We start from the raw sequence: 20590 nt of genomic DNA, 5'->3' as shown, positions 1-20590 counted from the left end.
ATTAATATAAATTAAATTTTATTAAATTTTTAAAAGTTTTAAAAATTAACATAAAAAAGATTTCTAAGTTGTTCTCAAAGATTAGCATGAAGAGTACTCCTATCTACATCTTTTTTTTTCAATATATGAAATTTATTGCCAAATTGGTTTCCATACAACACCCAGTGCTCATCCCAAAAGGTGCCCTCCTCAATACCCATCACCCACCCTCCCCTCCCTCCCACCCCCATCAACCCTCAGTTCTCAGTTTTTAAGAGTCTCTTATGCTTTGGCTCTCTCCCACTCTAACCTCCTTTTTTTTTTTTTCCTTCCCATTTCCTTTCCCCCATGGGTTTCTGTTAAGTTTCTCAGGATCCACATAAGAGTGAAAAAATATGGCATCTGTCTTTCTCTGTATGGCTTATTTCACTTAGCATCACACTCTCCAGTTCCATCCACGTTGCTACAAAGGGCCATATTTCGTTCTTTCTCATTGCCCTGTAGTACTGCATTGTGTATATAAACCACATACATCTTTTCATCCTAAAATCTGACTCTGAATAATTTACATTCTGAAAATGAAAAAAATATATAAGAAATTTACCCAACAGGATACTCACTGCAAGATTATATGTAATAGCAAAAATAGAACCAGCCAAAGGATCCATCAGTAAATGTTTGGCTAAATAAATAGTGTTTTTTCAAACAATGAAAATTATGCAGCATAAAATGAATGAAATACACACACACACACACACACACACACACACACATAATGGCATAAAAAGGTATCTGAAAAATGCAAGTAATAGGAAAATATTTGTGATTTTCAAAATACTGAGATTCCCATATGCAAATATATACATTGAGTCATGTACATTTTTGGTTATTTGTGAATTTTTTGTTTTTTGGGCCTTTTTTTTTTTTTTTGGTATTGGAAGAACAAGAAACGTTGACGTTAAAAAAATTTTTTTCATGTTTATTTTTGAGAGAGAGAGTGAGAGGGAAAGAGAGAGAAGGAGACAGAGTGCGAGTGGGGGAGGGCAGAGAGAGAGGGAGACACAGAATCTGAAGCAGGCTCCAGGCTCTGAGTTGTCAGCAGAGAGCCCGACAGGGCATTCGAACTCAGGAGCCATGAGATCATGACCTGAGCCGAAGTCGGAGGCTTAACTGACTGAGCCACCCAAGCGCCAAAACTTTCACTTTTAAATGCCTACATTATTTAAAATTTATAATCAATATTTACTATCTTTAAATGAGAGAAAAAAACAATATAAATGAATAAGAAAGAGAGAGAGGGAAAGGGAAATAAAGAGAACAAGAATCATGAGATAATGGCTGGTTTAGGATAAAGTTAAGTCTAAAACCAGGGGCAAAAAATTAAGGGAGTACCACACTGGTATATGAAAGAGAATTCTTAAAAACAATGGCTATGAAGGCCGTGAACAATGAGAAAATGAAACCACATTCACATGATTTATATGTCATTTTTAAATAATATCACTGTGAGTAATCTCCACGATAAACATGGTCAGGAAACCATTACATTCTACTTTTTCTCCTAAGTATGATTTTTATTATTTCAGAAGGGGTTTCAATAAAATAAAAACCAAACAGGCCATAATAAATTTTGTTTGATAAATATAATGAATAGTGAAAACTCTCATAACTCTTGAAGGAAAGGGCCTGGCATAAAATTCTCCTTCTTTAAACAGAAGCATGGTGGGTTATTTTACTGCACACATTTTAGGGGACAAGAAGAAAGACTGTTAACAGTAAACAACTTTCTACATTAAGAAGAAAATGATGACTTTTTCAAATAAGAGATGATAGATTTCATCAAAAAAAGTCTATAAATTGTGACAGCCTGGTACATTTTATTGTTTCCAGCTATTTAAAGTAAGACATTTATATTTTTAAATACTTGCAATGCTCATAAACTCTCTTTAATTATTTAAATTTATTAAATACATTCTATAACATATGTTATACTTTTCCCTCTCAATAGGTTTTCTTTTAACAATATCCAGATGTTTCAACAATCACCACAATTTACCTCTGTGAAACAAAAACTCAATAACAAATAACATCTTACAAACTGACACTAGATTCCCTGCGGACAAGAAGTTGAATTTGACGATAACATTTTGATCTGCTTAATTTAGTGTCAAAATAACAAGAATATTAAAAATATCAAGCAGTCTGGCTCTAGAATCCTATACCTTGGCAATATGAGGCCACAAAGGGATAAAAGGAAGGCAGATATCCATATACTATATGAAGAAATAGCTGAGAGAAACAAAGATCTGGGGGACATGGGAGTACATGAGATCACCTTGGAATATATGCAGAGGTTGAAAAATCACTGAGGCTTAACATGGTTTGAAAGAATGTCCATATATACCATGCAGCATTTCTACATGGTTAAATTGCTCACTAATTTTTCAATAAATATATAGCCAAAAACCTATAAAATGTAAAGCAATGCTAGAGATAGTGCTCAGGACACATTCTAAATAGAATTAATCTGGTTTCCTGCCAGTGTAATCTAGTATTCAGTGCAACCAGACCCAGCCTTATGTTACACAATATGCCTTTAACAATCATTTTTTTTTTTAATGCAAGTTATATCAGAACTTACAAGTCAAAGCGAAGGTTCTCCCTTTCCTCAAAAAAGTAGTCCAGGATAAATTTTCTTACAAAATCAGGATTTAAAGTATTATCAATTACTTCAGTCCTTCCAAACTATAGAGAAAAAGAGAAAGAGAGAGGTTAAAATCAAGTCTTGCATGACTATTACAATATACTACTTTGTAGTAATACAGTTCCTTGAAAACAGAAGCAAAAAATATCCCAATGGCTTGATAAAATAAAGTACCACCAAAAAGTCTTTGGAGACAAAATCATTCCCTCTTACTCACTCAGGGAAATCAGAAAAAATGAGCACTGAGTTCATTCACATTATTAGAAAAGCAGCTTCTGAAAATTCATATAACAAGCTGTAACACCTTCTTCCCTCCTCATCCTCCCCTCTTGAAAACCAAATCTCATTCTAGTCAAAAGAAGTTATTTCTCCCTTAAATTTTAATGTATCACAGATTATTTTTCCTAACCTAGTGTAAAACTAGGCCAAGCAACATATATTTTTACAACTGGAGGGGTCCAAGTATTCATACTCCAGAAGTTCTCCACACAAAAGAGTTCATCAGCCATGTTTTGGGGAGAATTTTTTTTATAATCTAATATACACTTTAATCATTTGAGTTTTGTTTGGCTTTGCTTTAATTCTTATGGCATCTAGACAGCCAGATGAGGACCTATGACACTTACATGTTTTAAGCTAGCGAATTGCACTTTTGCTTAAAAACATAAGTCTCTCCATCTTAGCGGAAGTGGAAAACAAGAAAAGACACTTTCTAGTCCCTCCTCTAACTGTGAAGGAAGGCCACCAGGCTCTGCTTCCAAAGACAGAGCGATATTCAAATTTTACATCTTTTTTGTATTTGGCTTACATTCTTCCCCTCTCACTCCCATGGAATTCTAATAAGGGAATTTAAACCTTTGTGAACAGCATTATGCATGTCATTTTATCAGAGAACCAGTTTTTATTAAAGTTCATGGAAATACGATTTTTTAATAGGAATAAGAGAACTGTGATAATCCAGTAAAAAGTGAAGGTCATGTTTACATAAATTTTGATGATAAAACTATGGTACAAAATATTGATGACAAAGGATTTACTATGGCTATTGCTAACTAATTACCCCAAAAAGAACTAGTTTTATGTATCTGACAATTTTTTTTAAATCATGGACCAATATCATACAGGTAAACCACAACCCAAGTAACTAATTCAGTATGTCCAAAATATTGAACATTTACTTTGAACAATAATAATAATAATAACAGTCACCATTTATTGAGTATTTACTTTGTTCCAAGTACTTTTTACACATTACTTTAACCATGAAAGGTAGGTATTATTAGCCCATTTTAAAGATGAGAACATTGGGGCGCCTGGGTGGCGCAGTCGGTTAAGCGTCCGACTTCAGCCAGGTCACGATCTCGCGGTCCGTGAGTTCGAGCCCCGCGTCAGGCTCTGGGCTGATGGCTCGGAGCCTGGAGCCTGTTTCCGATTCTGTGTCTCCCTCTCTCTCTGACCCTCCCCCGTTCATGCTCTGTCTCTCTCTGTCCCAAAAATAAATAAAAAACGTTGAAAAAAAAAAAAAATTAAAAAAAAAAAAATAAAGATGAGAACATTGAGGCAAAGGGTCCCACTTTGGGCTACAAAATCTACATTCACTTTGGCCACAATATCTACATTCTTTCTAAGACCCTCTTCTATTTCAGAATAAAACATGTGATGCCCTGAGAAGATCCAACAATGAGCCTATCCAGGGTTTTCTAATTTTTAAAAAGTGGGAATAAGAACATGTACCAAGTAACCATGTGCTGGCAGTGCCCACACACCCCATAAGAGAAGTACAGAAGTCAAGAAGTTTAATTCTGAAGCAGACACAGGCTGGGCCCTCCCAGCCTTTCTGTTGCCTGGAAGCTCCCCAGACCAAAGAAGAGAGCACCAAACAAACGTCCAACACTCTCAGATAGAAACCCAGCCAGTATCCATACTCCTTAGCATCCAAAACCCTCTAGTGGATTTTAACCCAAACTCACACTCAGAGGGAAGAAAAGAGAGTGAAATTTCCAAGTGCGAGCCCCCGGAGTTAAAGCCAACAATTTCCCAGGGCCTGAGCCATCCCATAAGCTTGTTTCCTAGGGACCACTGGCTTGTCAGCATTACAGGTAACTGCATATACTCTGCTATCTCAAGTGAAGATTAATAACGTAGCCATTAAATTTTTCGCTAGTCAACACAAAGCCCTGAAATTGCTTCTGATGACCTCACCGGTAACCTTCACACTGTGAAATCTAGTGGTCACTCTGACCCTTCTCACACTAGATTGCTAGCACCATGGGACACTGCTGTCCACACTTTCCTTTCTGAAGCAGTCTTTTCTAGCTTTTTACTCCAAACTCCCATTTCTCTTCCTTCCTAGATTCTCAGCCATGCAATCTCTAGTTGTCAGAGCATACTTCTAGGCCTCTTTATTTGTCTATGTTCACTCTTCTGTTAGATGATTTTATCTGCTCCTTTGGTTTTAAATCCCATCTACATGATGGTAACTTCCAAATGCAAGCATCAGCCCAGACTCACCTCTGAGTATACTCATGCACACAACTGCCTTCTTGGCTTATACATGTGGTTGTCTAACGTGTCCCTCAGAATTATCACCTGACTTTAAAGACTTTTTTTATATCACAACCATACCCAATCTTGGTCCTTACCAAGTCTATCCCTTGTCAGTAAATGACATCATCATCCACTCAGTTACTCAGGCCATAAATGAGAGTCATCCTTCTTAACTCCTTGTCTTTAACCCACTGACTCCTACTCATCACCACCTCATAAGCTGTCAATTCCAACCCCAAAACACACCTCACAGCTGTCTACCTCTCTCCATATCTCCTGTCAACAGCTTAATTCCAACTTTTCATCTTTCTCATGGACCACCTCAAGGGCCTCCTAACTCACATCTTTGTGAACTCTTGCTCTCCCTCCAATTCTTCCCCCATATCACATCCAAAATAATCTTTTAAAAACATGTAAACACAGGTATGCAATTTCACCACCCAAAAAGTCTTTAATGGCTTCCCATAATACTTCTAATTAAACCTCTTCTCTTTTGTCTGTAGGACTGACCCTTGTCTACCTCATGAACTTCATCATGGGCCAGTATCTCCCCTTCCTCTTTATCCAAGCCTGTTGGCCTTTTAGATCCCTCTACTCACCAAATCCTTTCTCTCCTATAGCCTTTGCACCTGTTATTTCTTCTTCCTGGCATGCTCTTAACCCCACTCTCGCATGGTTGACTTTTTTCATCCCTGAAGCCTCTCTTTAAATGTCAGCATTCTGGCTCTAAATACAGTAATGTTGGTCCCTTACCACTAAAATTATTCTCCTTCATAGCACCTGTTTATTCTTCCATAAAACTTGTATTTTGTAATTATACTTTTGTTTTAGAGTCCCCTCACTAGACAGTATGCTTCATGAAGGCACAAGACATGCATACCTGTTTTACTTACACCTATACAAAATTGAACAAATGATTAACTAAAGGAGATTTATAATATATTATTCAAAGAAAGAAGAATCAAGGATAACTTACAGTATAATACCAATTTTGATTAAAATATGTTTATGTTGGGGCACCTGGGTGGCTCAGTCGGTTGAGTGTCCGACTTCCATTCAGGTCATGATCTCACAGCTCATGAGTTCGAGCCCCACGTCAGGCTCTGTGCTGACAGCTTGGAGCCTGCAGCCTGCTTCAGATTCTGTGCCTCCCTCTCTCTCTGCCCCAACCCACTCGCATTCTGTCTGTCTCTCTCAAAAATAAACAGCAAAAATTTTTTTATAAATATATGTTTATGTTGATAGAAATAAAAATAGAGGAAGGTATACAAGAATGTAGAAATTATCATCCAATTGGTTTTTTTTTATTATGCATTTCTGGGTTTTCCTAATTTCTTGCAATGACTATGTCTTACTTTTAAAATCAGAAGCATAAAACTTTTAAGCAATGTTCTTGTTTTTTTTTAATTCATTCTACTATGAAAAGTGAAAACTGGCAATAATAAGAAATCACAGATACATTATGACTGGTTTAGCTCATGGAAATATATTAGTTCTTTCCCAGAGGCTGGAATATATTAGCTATCAACTAAGTGATTAATCTTTTTGACTCGAAACCTAATTTGTCTCAGCTAATGCCTTATACTACTAAATAAGAAATTTCTAATTCCTTGGAAAATGTATATTCACATATAATTCTATGCAGATCAGAAAGGATTAAAATGTTGAGGAAAGGAGTGCCTAGGTGGCTTAGTCGGTTAAGCGTCAGACTCGATTTTGGCTCAGGTCATTATTTCAAGGTTCCTGAGTCTGAGCCCTGTGACAGGCTCCCCAGTGACAGTATGGAGCCTGCTTGGGAGTCTCTCTGTCTTCCTCTCTGTCTGTCCCTGCCCTGATTGCACATGTACACACTCTCAAAATAAATATATAAATTTTTAAAAAATAAATAATAAAAATAAAACTTGGAGGAAAGACAATTATTAATAACATTTATTGATGGTATACCCCAGGAAATAGCTACATTTGAAAGAATTGAAAGTTATATTCTAAAAAGTCTTTTTCTTGGGGTGCCTGGGTGGCTCAGTCGGTTAAGCATCCGACTTCCGCTCAGGTTATGATCTCACAGTCCATGAGTTCGAGCCCCGCGTGGGGTTCTGTGCTGACAGCTCAGAGCCTGGAGCCTGCTTCAGATTCTGTGTCTCCCTCTCTCTCTGCCCCTCCCTTGCTCATGCTCTGTCTCTCTCTGTCTCAAAAATAAATTAAAACGTCTAAAATTTTTTTTAAAAAATAAATAAAAAGTCTTTTTCTGGGGTGCGTGGGTGGCTCAGTCAGTTAAGTGTCCAGTTTTGGCTCAGGTCATCATCTCACAGTTCGAGTTCCAGCCCTGCTTCAGGCTCTCTGCTGACAGCTCAGAACCTGAAGCCTGCTTTGGATTCTGTATCTCAGACTCTCTCTGTCCCTCCCCGACTTGCGCTGTCTCTCTCTCTCAAAAATAAATAAACATTAAAAATATTTTAATATAAAAATAAATGAATAAAAAGTCTTTTTCTGAGTATCAACTACCCTAGATTGCCAGAAGTACCTGCAAACTTGACTACAATACCGTCTGGAACAATGAACATACCCAAACACGAGACAGTCAAACACTTTTACATAATTATACAGTATTAAGTTTCATCACCTTATAATTAGGAAAATGTGAGAAAAAATGTTATTTTCCTCTGCAAGTGTGAAAGTTTTCAGTCATTTGAAAAAAGTAGGTAAACTTAATTTTGTTGGAAGATAAAACATTATTTCTTGTAAAACTTTAACCAAAAAAAAAAAAAACACAAGTTTTTGAAAAGTTTTCCTTTGTTTTATGCTTGAGCTAATCAGATAAATACCTACTTTTCCAATTTAGGAACAAATCCTGCAGAAAATGATAGACTGGAAATACTCCTGATTTCTAAATCAGCTAATTGTTAAAATGCTTCAAGGGAGGAGTATCAGAAGAACATTCATCTATTTATGGCACCAAGCAGGTGACCTTTGTTTTGAGAAAAATGTTCAGGAAGATTTAATATATTGTGAAGGTCCAAAACAGCCACCTAGTTCATGTTCATTTGTCAAATAAAGAAAAAGTGATGAAGGAAAAAGGTCATCTGGACTAGTGCACAACTGTAATTTGGTTATTAGATTAGAATTAAATCTCAGTGGTGGTGATATACAGAGCATAGTCTCCAGAAAGCAGACAGGAAGACTAGAGAAACTGAGTATTGCAAAGAGACTATTAAGATAAATTCAATTTAAAAAGCTCAGTTTAGGACTATACATATCCACCCTGCATAAAGTATACAACACACACACACACACACACACACACACACACACACACACACTACTACCATTTGTATCCATTTCCTCTTGTACGTTAAACACTTGGATTACCAGAAAATCCATGGACCTCTTCCTCTGATGGAAAGAGATATAGTCTTCTTGTGTATCTCATCATACAAGACTTTTCTTTCCTTTTCTTTTCTTTTCTCTTCTTTTTTTAACAGATCAAAGATCTGAAAGTCACTTAAGTATAAAAAGACAAGTAGGAAATCTGAAGGCTTTATCTAGGTCTTACATTATCATACATCATTGAGATGTAGTTATAGATGTAGATAAGAAAGTAAATAAACACACAGAGAAAATATTCTTGGTTAAAAAAGTATATTACACATACGTGGCTTTTATTCACTTTTTAGGATCTTCTGATTTTAGGAATGAACATAAATCATTAGCCAACAACAAGAAAAAAAGACACCCTGATCACCTCTCTATAATGGTTACACATAAAATACAGAAAGGACATTAACTCCATCAATTTTTTAAATTATAGTACTTTAAAACCTTAGTTAAAACATTTTAAGATGAAATCATACTCTAAAAAATAACAGTATTTCAAGAAACTGATAACCATGTCATTGCTTGCCATTAATTCTGTGATTAGTGACATGTTTTACCATCTGAAGAGAAAAAAAATGGACTCAATTTATCTGAGAGGTCCTTATTGGGAAATATGGGTTAATTTTTATCATATTATCAGTTAGATTTTCATTTATGAGGCAAATATTTTTAAATGAATTGAGTAGATTATTATTTTAATATACCCAATTATTTTAAATTAGATTGTCTGAGTTAGGTTATTACCTAAATTCAATTAAAAATAAACTTGAAAATGTATTCACACTAACCCTGAAGTCTTTGAATATTTAAAAGCAGTTCTACACACAGATGTACAATAAATGTTGTTTATTCACATTCATTAGAAAGTAGACAATTATTAATTTCATATACTCAAAACTAAGTATATACTAATATATATTACTAATATATATATATAGTATATATATTTTACTAATATATATACTATATACATATATTACTAATATATATATACTAATTATATATATTAGTATATATAATTTTATATACTCAAAACTAAGTATAATGATCAATGATTTTTGATCATTATCTTAAAAATCCCCCAAAGGAATAATTCCTATGTTTTAATTTTCTCTTCTTCCTAAAACTATTGTGTAAGATAGACTTTCAAGCATGGTTTCAATGCTGAAATTCTTAAATTCTCAGTGTGTTTGTTTTTGTGAGTTTTATTCACTTTATTTTTTTTGAGAACTTAGCAAGAAAACAGAAACACTGCAAAGCTAAGTCTGGGAATTATTTTCATTCAAAAGTGATCAGAACAAACTTTTGCTTCTGCCAATGGCAAATTAGGTTGCTTAAGACTAACTTTTCCACTGAGAACAGCTAAAGAAATCAGACAAAATATTAAAATAATCTTTTTGGAGGCAGCAGAGAGCTGATAAAAAATTATACACATGGAACCAAAAACCCAGAGAAAAGAGATGCCAAAAGAGGGGCCCTGTATTTGGAAAAGACACCAACCAAACTGATTTCAGCAATCTCATCAAACTAGGGGAGACAATGGAGTTTTTAAAAATCTCCAAAGGGGTTATATGCATGTTCATGCTTTCTTTCCACGTGTTTAAGTGGGTTTTTTTTTTAAATTTTTTTTTTAACGTTTATTTATTTTTTGACACAGAGGGAGACAGAGCATGAACAGGGGAGGGTCAGAGAGAGGGAGACACAGAATTGAAACAGGCTCCAGGCTCTGAGCTGTCAGCACAGAGCCCGATGCGGGGCTCGAACTCACAGACCGCGAGATCATGACCTGAGCCAAAGTCGGCCGCTTAACCGACTGAGCCACCCAGGTGCCCCTAAGTGTTTTTTTTTAAATAAGGTAACAAAGGCTTTGAGTTGGGGCTCCAAGAGGCTGCACCAAGGAATAAGGACGAATCAGAAGAGAAACCCTGAAGAAGAATGAATCTCAGCTCAGAGTGAATCAAATCTAATATTGAATTAAAATAAATTTTTCCTAGTCTAGTTATCTCCCCAGAAGAAAAGTAAACCAACTCTGGAGAAACAAAAAATCATCCAACACCTCAAGTATATCTCTAATTGTTCTTATATGATATTCAGCAATTATTATCAGGCATGAAGACATGCTTCCAGCTCTAATGGAGTCACTTAAAACAGACCAGCATTCGAGTGGAGAACCAGAAATGATAGACAAATACACAAATGTATTGTTGGATGTTATTGCAGAGATGCAAGGGTATCCTAGTGCTGAAAGGCCCAATGCTGGAGAAAAGAAGTTAATTAACATGATCCCAACTTTTATCTGGAACAAGCAGTGACACAGAAAAGAGCAAGTCCACATAAAAATGGAGAGAGAAGCAAAGCCAGGAAATGTCAGCAACAATGAGCCATACTTTTGAAGACTGCACAACTGAACAGAAGTAGGACCCTAGTGAAGCTAGAAGGGCTATCTGAACCCAGGTTTCTTTAAAATTTCAAGAAAATTAAAGGTGCCAAGGCTCAATTACAATGTTATCATTAAAAGAGAGAGAGAGAGATTAGAGAGCAGAATAAATATCTCTACAGGAAATGAAAGTATGCCAAAAGATATCATCAAAAACCAAACCAAAACTATAATGTAGTATTTCAAACAGAGCTAAAACACATACAGTCCTAAAAGAATTGTGTAAACCAGAATTAGTGGTACTGAGAAAGGAGATGATATAAATCAAAGAGGAAATAAAGATAAAATAAAGAAAACAGCATTTTAGAAACGGAATAAACTAGTAAGGACCCAAGAGTCATCACAATAGATAAAGCCTTAACAGAAATTGGAAAAAAAATATTTTTGTCTTTAAGAATCAAAAAGAAATGGGAAAAAAAGAAAATGAGAAGAAAGTAACAAATACTGAACAGAGGCAAAGTGGGCCTATCACAAAATAAGAGAAGCCCACAAAGAAGAAAATCATAGCAAGGAACAGACAAGTATAAAAAACTCTAATTCATTAGCATGTGGCTTAAAGAAAGATAAAATTAGTTCTTCTTTAGAATTTTTGACAGAAATGCTCTATGACAAAAGAAAATGAGTAACATTTAATATACTTAAGGAAAGAAAATGTAATAAAAAAATGTATGTTCTGTATATTCAAAGCATACAAATTGTTGTTGACACACAAAAAAGAATAATAAATATTGTTCCCATGAGCTCTTCCAAAGAATCTATTAGAGAATGAGCTTTAGATAACCAAAATTACTACAGAGATATTGACATACAGAGTGGTGGTGAGCACTACTTATAGAACTAAGACTAAATTAGGGCTAAAAGGGAGATAATAAAGTATGCAATGTCAATATGATCTGCTAATGTTAATAGAATACAACATCACTCCAACTAACAAGTAGAAAAAGAACAAAAATCAAGCACTAAGAATCAATGGGTGCTAACATCAAAAAAGACCAAAAACAAGACATCATTTGCTTCCTACTGAAAGTTCACACCATCACCTACAAATTTGCTAAAGGAACTGAACCCATGTCTGATCAAATTTCTGACATAATCTGTTAAATTGTAGAAATACAAAAAAAAAAACGAAAAACAAAAAATAAAAAACAAAACCCATGAACTGCACTGCACCATAAGCATATAGTCAAAAAGATCCTGACTGTGGAACTATAGGTCAAATGGTCTAGTTTCTGTAACAGATAAGTTGTAAGAAAAACAAAGGAATGGAGGGAAAGCTGTATACTAAAAGACACAGAAAATACGTACCATTTTTTGAAATGTGCAAGACCAAACTGTAATGTTGAGAAGTGCACACTTGAATAAAAAAAACCATAAACACACTCACCATTACTCTTTAAAAACAGAGTACTCTGATTGGGAAAGTTCATGGAAAAAAATTCTGAGGTGCCGACAAAGTTCTATTTCTTGACCTTGTTAATGGTTACATGGTGTTTCCCTTCTAATAATTCACCAAGGTTTTCATTTTTTGCATTGCTTTTTGTATTTGTTTCCAATAAAGCAACAGAGAAAAGTGAATGCAAAATAAGGACATCCCTCTACAAGAGTAGTCATTGAGAGAATTACTGACAACACAACTGCAAAATTGCACCAACATAAATTTTAAAGGGAATTCTTCATATGAAATTAAAATGATGCTTGAGGGGCGCCTGGGTTACGGGGCCGACTTCGACTCAGGTCATGATCTCGCGGTCCGTGAGTTCGAGCCCCGCGTCGGGCCCTGTGCTGACAGCTCAGAGCCTGGAGCCTGTTTCAGATTCTGTGTCTCCCTCTCTCTGACCCTCCCCCGTTCATGCTCTGTCTCTCTCTGTCTCAAAAATAAATAAACATTAAAAAAAATTTTTTTTTAAAAATGATGCTTGAAGGAAACCTTCAAATGCACGAAGAAATGAAGAGCACCTAGTAGAGTAAATATATGTAGAATAAAAAAGAATATTGATGATATAAAATAATAATAAACTATCTTGTGTGTTTACATTATATATATATATAGTATATATATACACACATATATATTTGTGTATATATATACAATATATATACATAATGTATATATATACACAAATATATATATATATATACATATATATACACACACACACATTATATATTAAAGTGTTTTAGGACTATTTTCTGAAAAGTTGTGACAAAACTAATTTACCGGATTCTAAAATATCAAGAAATTGTCATAGGTACGTTGAAATCTTTAGGGTAACTCCTAAAAATAGTAAAAGAAAGTAAAACTAACAAGCTAATATAAGGAAAAAATATGTAATGCTAAAAAAAATTATTTAGTCAAATCCAAAGAAGAAAAGAGAGATAAAGAATTTAAAACATATGAATAACATTTTTAAAAGTTAAAAAAATAGCTAAATGGTAGGTTTAAACTGAAACATATTGGCAATCCCATTAACTGTAAATAACCTAAACACTTCAAATAAGATAAATATTATTGATGTAGATTTATTTTTAAGCCCAAGTGTCAGCTGCTTACAGGTAACACACTATAAATACAAAAACACAAGAAAATTGAAAGTAAGTCTTGGGAAAAAAAAGACAAACTATGCAAACTTTAAAGAAAAGAGAGCCAGATTAACTATTCAAATATCATGTGAAGTAGAATTTAAGAAATATTTCCAGAGAAAGAGTAAAAGCCCTAGACATCCTGTCTCAGGAAGGAAGGAACTGCTAAAAAAGAATGACAAGGCACATTTTTAAAACATACAGAAGCCAACTTGAAGGTGCTTCCATTTAGCAAATTTATGAAAATTTGAACCCCAAAATAAACGATATACATATAAAACTCCACTGAATAAAAGAGGAAGCCATGAGTCCACACTTATAAAATCAATGAATAAGTTAAAAGTTTAATGAGGAAGGAGATATTTATATACTCTTAAAAAGTATCTCACCACACACTCATTAACTACCTTCCCAACATAATTCCCAGAGTCTCCTCCCAAAATAAGTATTAACTACAAAAAAGAAAAGTAACTTTTTGGTAGAGAAGGCTAGCAGACATCACTTTAATCAAGTAATCAAAAATAACCTAACCCAAACTGGGACAAATCCTAATCCTGTGCCACCAGATGGGATACAAGAAGAGCGACGGAGTATCACCTCTGTGATTTCATCCAAGGTCTCATCATGAAGGAAAATATCACACAAAATCAAAATGAGAGAAATTCTATACAGTAGCTGACATTCCATTTTCAAAAGTGTCAAGGTCATCAAAGTTAAGGAAAGACTGAGTAAGTATTCAAGATCAAAAGAGACCTAAAAAAATGACAACTAAGGCAACACATAATTCTGAATGGATTCTGTCTGCTCTAAAATGTATTATTGAGACAACTGGTGAGAACTGAATGGGGTCTTAGGATTTGGTGGCAGAAACGTGTCAATGTCAATTCCTTAAGTCTCAGTATTATATTATGCCTATGTAGGAGAACATCCTTTGTGCAATAAAGTATTCAAGTGCTGTAGGTCATCATATTGGCAAATTATTCTCAAATGGTTTAAAGGAAAAAAATTCTTTATATATTTGCAATTTTCCTGTAAATATAAGATAGTTTCCAAAAAACTTCTAAAGATAGTTTCAAAATTAAAAAAAACAATAGTTTGAATCTGAAAGCTAACAAAAGTACAATGTATCAAACTTGCTGGATATAAAGCTTCTTATTAAAAAAAAATGTAGCCTAAAATGCATACAGTTGAGGGGAGCCTAGGTGGCACGATCGGTTGGGCATTGGTCTTCTACTCAGGTCATAACCTCACAGCTCATGGGTTCGATCCCCACATAGTGCTCTGTGCTGACAGCTCAGAATCTAGAACCTGTTTCGTATTCTGTGTCTCCCTCTCTCTCTCTGCCCCGCCCCTCTTCTCACTCTGTCTCTCTTTCTCAAAACTAATTAAACATTAATTTTTTTTAAACTGCATATAGTAGAAAAGAAAAATGACTAAAAATAAATATTGTTATCTACTTGAAGAATTTAGAAACAGACCAGCAAATTAAACCCCCAACAATGTGAGGAGAGTAACAAAGATAATTGCAATAATTAATAAACTTAAAACAATAAATTAAATAACCAATAAAGGCAAATATTGATTCTTTGAGAAGACTAATAAAGTTGATAAACCTCTACTAAGATGCATCAAGGGGAAAATAAGAGGGAAAATACAAATTATCAAAATCAGAAAGTAAAAAGGGCATCATTATAGAATACACAGAAATTAAGCACATCATAAAAGTATATTATAAAAAACTTTACACCAATGAGTTTAAGAATTTGAGCAAAACAAATTCTTGGAAAAACATAGCCCACAAAATTGACAGATGAGGAAATTAATATCTTGGGTAAACATATATGTAAGTAAGGAAATGAATCTGGAATTAAAATACCCCACAAAGAAATATCCAGGCTAAGAATGCTTTAGCAGGAAATTTTTCAAAACATTTAATTTAAGTATAAGATTAACCTTTCATATATTCTTTCAGAGAACAGAAAAAGTGGAAATACTTTCAAGTAAATTAATGAGACTTGCCTAAGCGTAAATAACAAACTCTAAAGTCTATCACAAGAGGGGCGCCTGGGTGGTTTAGTTGGTAGTGTGTCTGACTTCAGCTCAGGTCATGGTCTCGCAGTTTGTGAGTTCAAGTCTGGCATCAAGCTTGCTGCTCCAGCATGGAGCCCATTTTGGATCCTCTGCCCTCTCTCTGTCTTCCCTCCTCCCCTCTCAAAACTAAATAAACTTTTGAAGTCTATGACAAGAAAGGAAATTTATAGATCAATATCACAACATAAATTCAAAATTCTAATAAATATTAGCAAAGCATAGCAAGCAATATATCTAAAAGGAAACACATCATAATCAGTTGGTTTTATTCCATAAATATATTTAACTGAAAACCAAACATGTAATTCACCACACTGACAAAATAAAGAACAATAACATAATTCTCTCAATAGATGCATACCTGAAAACTTTACCCTTAAGATCGGGAACAAAACAAGGATGCTTCCTATCACCACCTTTATTCAACACTGTACAAAAAGTACTTGTCAGTGCAATAAATATCATGATTAGATAGGAAAAAATAAAATTCTAATGTGTAGATCAGCATAATTTGTGCAGAAAATTTTTAAAAATCCACAAACTATTCTTAGTAAGTTGAGCAAGGTCACTTCAGAGTTATTATCCAAAAGCTAAATTATATTTTCTATATCACAATAAAAAATAAAAAGGAAAAATGATGAGTTACATTACAACAAAAATACAAATCACTAAAGGAAAATCAAACTAAAGATGTGCAAGAGCTCTACATAAAAAATTACCACATATTAAAAGAAACTAATGACAACTTAAATAGAGGGGTATCCATATTCACAGATTGTAAGGCATACTATTTCACATATTTCAATTCTCTGAAATTGATCTACAGTTTCAACACAATCTCAGATCTCATATGTGCATATGTATGTGTGTAAACTGGCAAATAATTCCAAAATTTCTGTGGTAAAGTAAAAACCTATGACTATCCTAGAACAGGATTCAGAAAATTACAGCCCCTGAGCCAAATCTGGCCTGCTGACTGCTGAATAAATTAAGATTCTTTAGAGCAAAGTAATGATAAAGCATTCATGTATTGTCCATGGCTGTTCTCATGCTACAATGGCCAGAGAGATCATAGGGCCACCTAGCCTAAAATATTTATGCAGTCCTTATTTACATCTGGTCCTTTACAAGGAAAAAAAAAGAAAAAATGCTAATCTTTGGCCTAGAAAATCTTGAAGGGAAAAAAAAAAGCACAAACAACCAGATTTAGTTATGAAAACAGTTATTAAACAGAGTATACCACAACAGAATCCTAACAAGGCCATCACGTATACAGTCATTTCATTTATGATAATGGTAATATGATTGTGCAGTGGAGAAAGGAAACTTCTTCAATAAATGTTCCTGGGTCAATTAGATACCATATGGAATCAATGTAAATTTTACCTCAAACCATACCCAAAAATTAATCCCAGAGAAATTGTAAATCTAAATATAAAAGTTAAAACAATAAAACTTCTAGAATTATAACACTGGGGAACATCATCATGGTCTTCAAATAAGAAAGTTTCCTCTAACAGAACAAAAGCATAGCTCATAAAGGAATAGACTGCTATGTTGACCTAAATTAAGGACTATTCATCAAAATACAGTTCAGAGAGTAAAAAATCATGCTGCAAAAGGAAAGAAGACATTCGCAAGACATATTCGCAACAAAAATTCCTATCCCAACGATAAATAACTCCTAAAAATCAACAAGAAAATGGGAAAAACAACAAACATGCACTTCATAACAGATAGCCAAATGGGCATGAGGCCTGACAAAGGGTGCTCAGCCACATTAATTAGCAGGAAGTTAAAATCCAAACAAGATATCTTTGCACATTAACCAGAATGGAACATTAAAAAGACTGGCAATACAAAGCATTAGCAAGAATGCTTTGCAATGAGAATGACACATGGAAAATTCTGGAAAATGATGTGATAGTGTGTACTGAAAATGAAAATATGCACACCAATGGAGATATCAAAATCCCTGATTTCAGATCATATAACCAACTTACAGTAATCAAAACAGTATAGTACAGGCATAAAAACAGACACAAAAAAATAGATCAGAATAGAGATCAGAAATAAACCTATGCATATCAATTAATTCACAACAAAGGAACCAAGAATAAACAGTAAGTAAAGGACAGTCTCTTCAGTAAATGGTGGGGAAACAGGACAGTCAAATGCAAAAGAATGAAACTGGACCATTATCTTACACCATATGCAAAAACTAATTCAAAATGGGTTAGACTTAAATTTAAGACCTGAAACCATAAACTCCTAGAAGAAAACATAGGCAGTAAGCAATTTAACATGGTCTTGGTGATAATTTTTTTCAGTCTTACAACAGAAGCAAAAGCAACAAAAGCATAATAAACAAATGTCTCAAATTTAAAAGCTTCTGCACAGCAAAGGAAACCATCAAGAAAATGAAAAGGCAACTTACTGAATGGGAGAAAATATTTGCAAATCATGTATCTGATAAGGGTTTAGTAACCAAAATACATAAAGAACTCCTATAACTCAATGGTTTAAAAAAAAAAATCGATCCAATTAAAAAATAGGCAGAGGATCTAAATAGACATTTTTCCAAAGAAGGCATACAGATGGCCAATAGGTACAGGAAAGGTGCCCTACATCACTAAGTATCAGGGAAATGCAAACCAAAACTATAGTGAAATAGCACCTCACACCTGTTAGAATGGCTCTTATCAAAAAGATAAGAAATTACTAGTGTTGGGGCAGATGTGGAAAAAAGAGAAACCTTTTACACTATTGGTGGGAATGTAAACTGGTGGAGCCACTGTGGAAGACAGTATGGAAGTTCCTCGAAAAATTAAAAATAAAACTATCATATGATTTAGCAATTCCGTTTCTGGGTATCTATCCAAAGAAAACAAAAATACTAACTCAAAAAATTACATGTATCCCCATGTTCATTGCAGCATTATTTACAATAGCCAAGGGATGGAAACAACCTAAGTGTCCATCAGTGAATGAATGGATAAAGAAAGGGTTATACTATATTCTACTATATTTAGTAAAATATTATTCAGCCATAAAAAAAGAAGGAAATCTGCCATTTGTGACAACATGAATGGACGATGAGGACATTATACTAAGTAAATAAGTCAGACAAAGACATATATTACATGATTCCACTTATTTGTAGAATATTAACAAAATAAATAAAAAATAAATTTAAAAAGCTCACAGGTACAAAGAACACATTGGTGGTTTCTGCCAGAGGCAAGAGTGGGAAGCGAAAAATATGAGTCAAGGAGGTCAAACAAATTATTCTATAATGTTAGAATTCAGGATAGTGGTTTAATCTGGAAGGAGAGAAGGGCACAATCAGAATTGCTGGATTGCTGGAAGGTTCTATTTCTTGCTCTAGGTGGTGGTTACATGGATGTGTTCACTATAACAAATTATTATGCCGTATTATTTTCCCTTTGGTTTGAGTATGTTTTATTTCAATAAAAAGTTATATTAAAGGGGCGCCAGGGTGGTTCAGTCGGTTAAGCGTCCAACTTCAGCTTGGGTCATGATCTTGCGGTTCAAAGGTTCAAGCCCCACATTGGTTTCTCTGCAGTCAGTATGGAGACTGTTTGGGATCCTCTGTTCCCCTGGGCTCTCTGCTCCTCCCCTGCTCATGCTCTATTTCTCTCTCTCTCTCTCTCTCTTTAAAATAAATAAACATTAAAAAAAATTAGTTTAAAAAAAGCATATTTTAAAAAAGAATAGAAATTCAGCCATTAATAAAAAAGAAATTAATTCTTCCATTTGCAAGACAACATAGATGAAATCTGAGGATATTATGCTAAGTGAAATAAGTCAGTCAGAGAAAGACAAATACTACATGATGTCACTTATATGTGGACTCTAAAAGAAGCAAAGCTCATAGAAACAGAACAGACTAGTGGTTGCCAGGGGTGGTAGGAATAGGCAAAAGTGGTCAAAGAGTACAAACTTCCAGTTATAAGATGAGTAAGTTCTGAAAATGTAACGTATACATAGTGACGATAGTTAACAAAACTATTTTGTAAATTTGAAAGCTGCTAAGAGTCCATTTTAAAGTTCTCACCATAACACACACACACACAAATATATATAATGGGATGTGATATATGTATGTGTTAACTTGCCTTATTTTGATAATCATTTTACAATATAAGCAAATATCAAAATAGTACATTGTACACTCTAAACTTATATAATGTTATATGTCCATTATATCTTAATAAAGCTGGAAAAATAAAAAATAAATGGCAGGAAAAAAATAACTCAAGACCAAAATTATTCTACTAATTCTTCAACTAATAATCAGCAAAGTTCTATCAAAGTATGATTCTTATTCAATGGGTCATAGAATACTCATAGAGTTAATTGACTTTCCCTGAGCCTTATAAAGAATGGACCACTTATATTAAGCCACAGCTTTTAGTTATCTGTAACCAGGAATATTTGTCAATCTACTTTACGTCCTTTTCTAAACAGAAAAATTTCAAGGCCCAAAGGTCTCTTTCCAACACTGGTGTGGCTGACCTTGGGAATTCAAATGAGTGTATAGGGTATCTTCCTGAGGGGCACACAAAATATTTTTGCTAAAATAATAATGCCATAATATTGACTATATACACCATCGAAGATACTGGTACTACAAAATTCTTTCAACTGTATGCCATGCAAGTGTTCTTGTAAGAGAACCTCACATGTCTTCCATTACAATCCCCTCAAGCAATCACAGTGAAGAAGTCATGACATATACCGCAAGAATCCTTCAAATGCCAATGAGAAGAGTACAATGTCTGCAGATTGAATGCTCAACAGTATATTGTCCTTAAGATCTTTTTAAAAAAAGAGAAAAGAAGACTAAACAAAACAGA

At 34.2% G+C, this 20590-nt stretch overlaps 1 protein-coding gene across 2 annotated transcripts in view; it reads right to left on the bottom strand.

Annotated features, from left to right (window-relative positions):
- Positions 1 to 20590, bottom strand: part of CPNE8 (copine 8) — a 227624-nt gene that overhangs the window by 168019 nt on the left and 39015 nt on the right. For both annotated transcript variants that reach the window (XM_058743122.1, XM_058743121.1), the window contains exon 4: positions 2621 to 2724. In XM_058743122.1, the coding sequence (XP_058599105.1) occupies positions 2621 to 2724 (104 nt within the window). The remainder of the gene's footprint in view (positions 1 to 2620; positions 2725 to 20590) is intronic.

The sequence above is a fragment of the Neofelis nebulosa genome, chromosome 8 (genome assembly GCF_028018385.1).
Source record: "Neofelis nebulosa isolate mNeoNeb1 chromosome 8, mNeoNeb1.pri, whole genome shotgun sequence".
Classification (NCBI taxonomy): Eukaryota; Metazoa; Chordata; class Mammalia; order Carnivora; family Felidae; genus Neofelis; species Neofelis nebulosa.
This window is presented reverse-complemented; position numbering and strand designations above follow the sequence as displayed.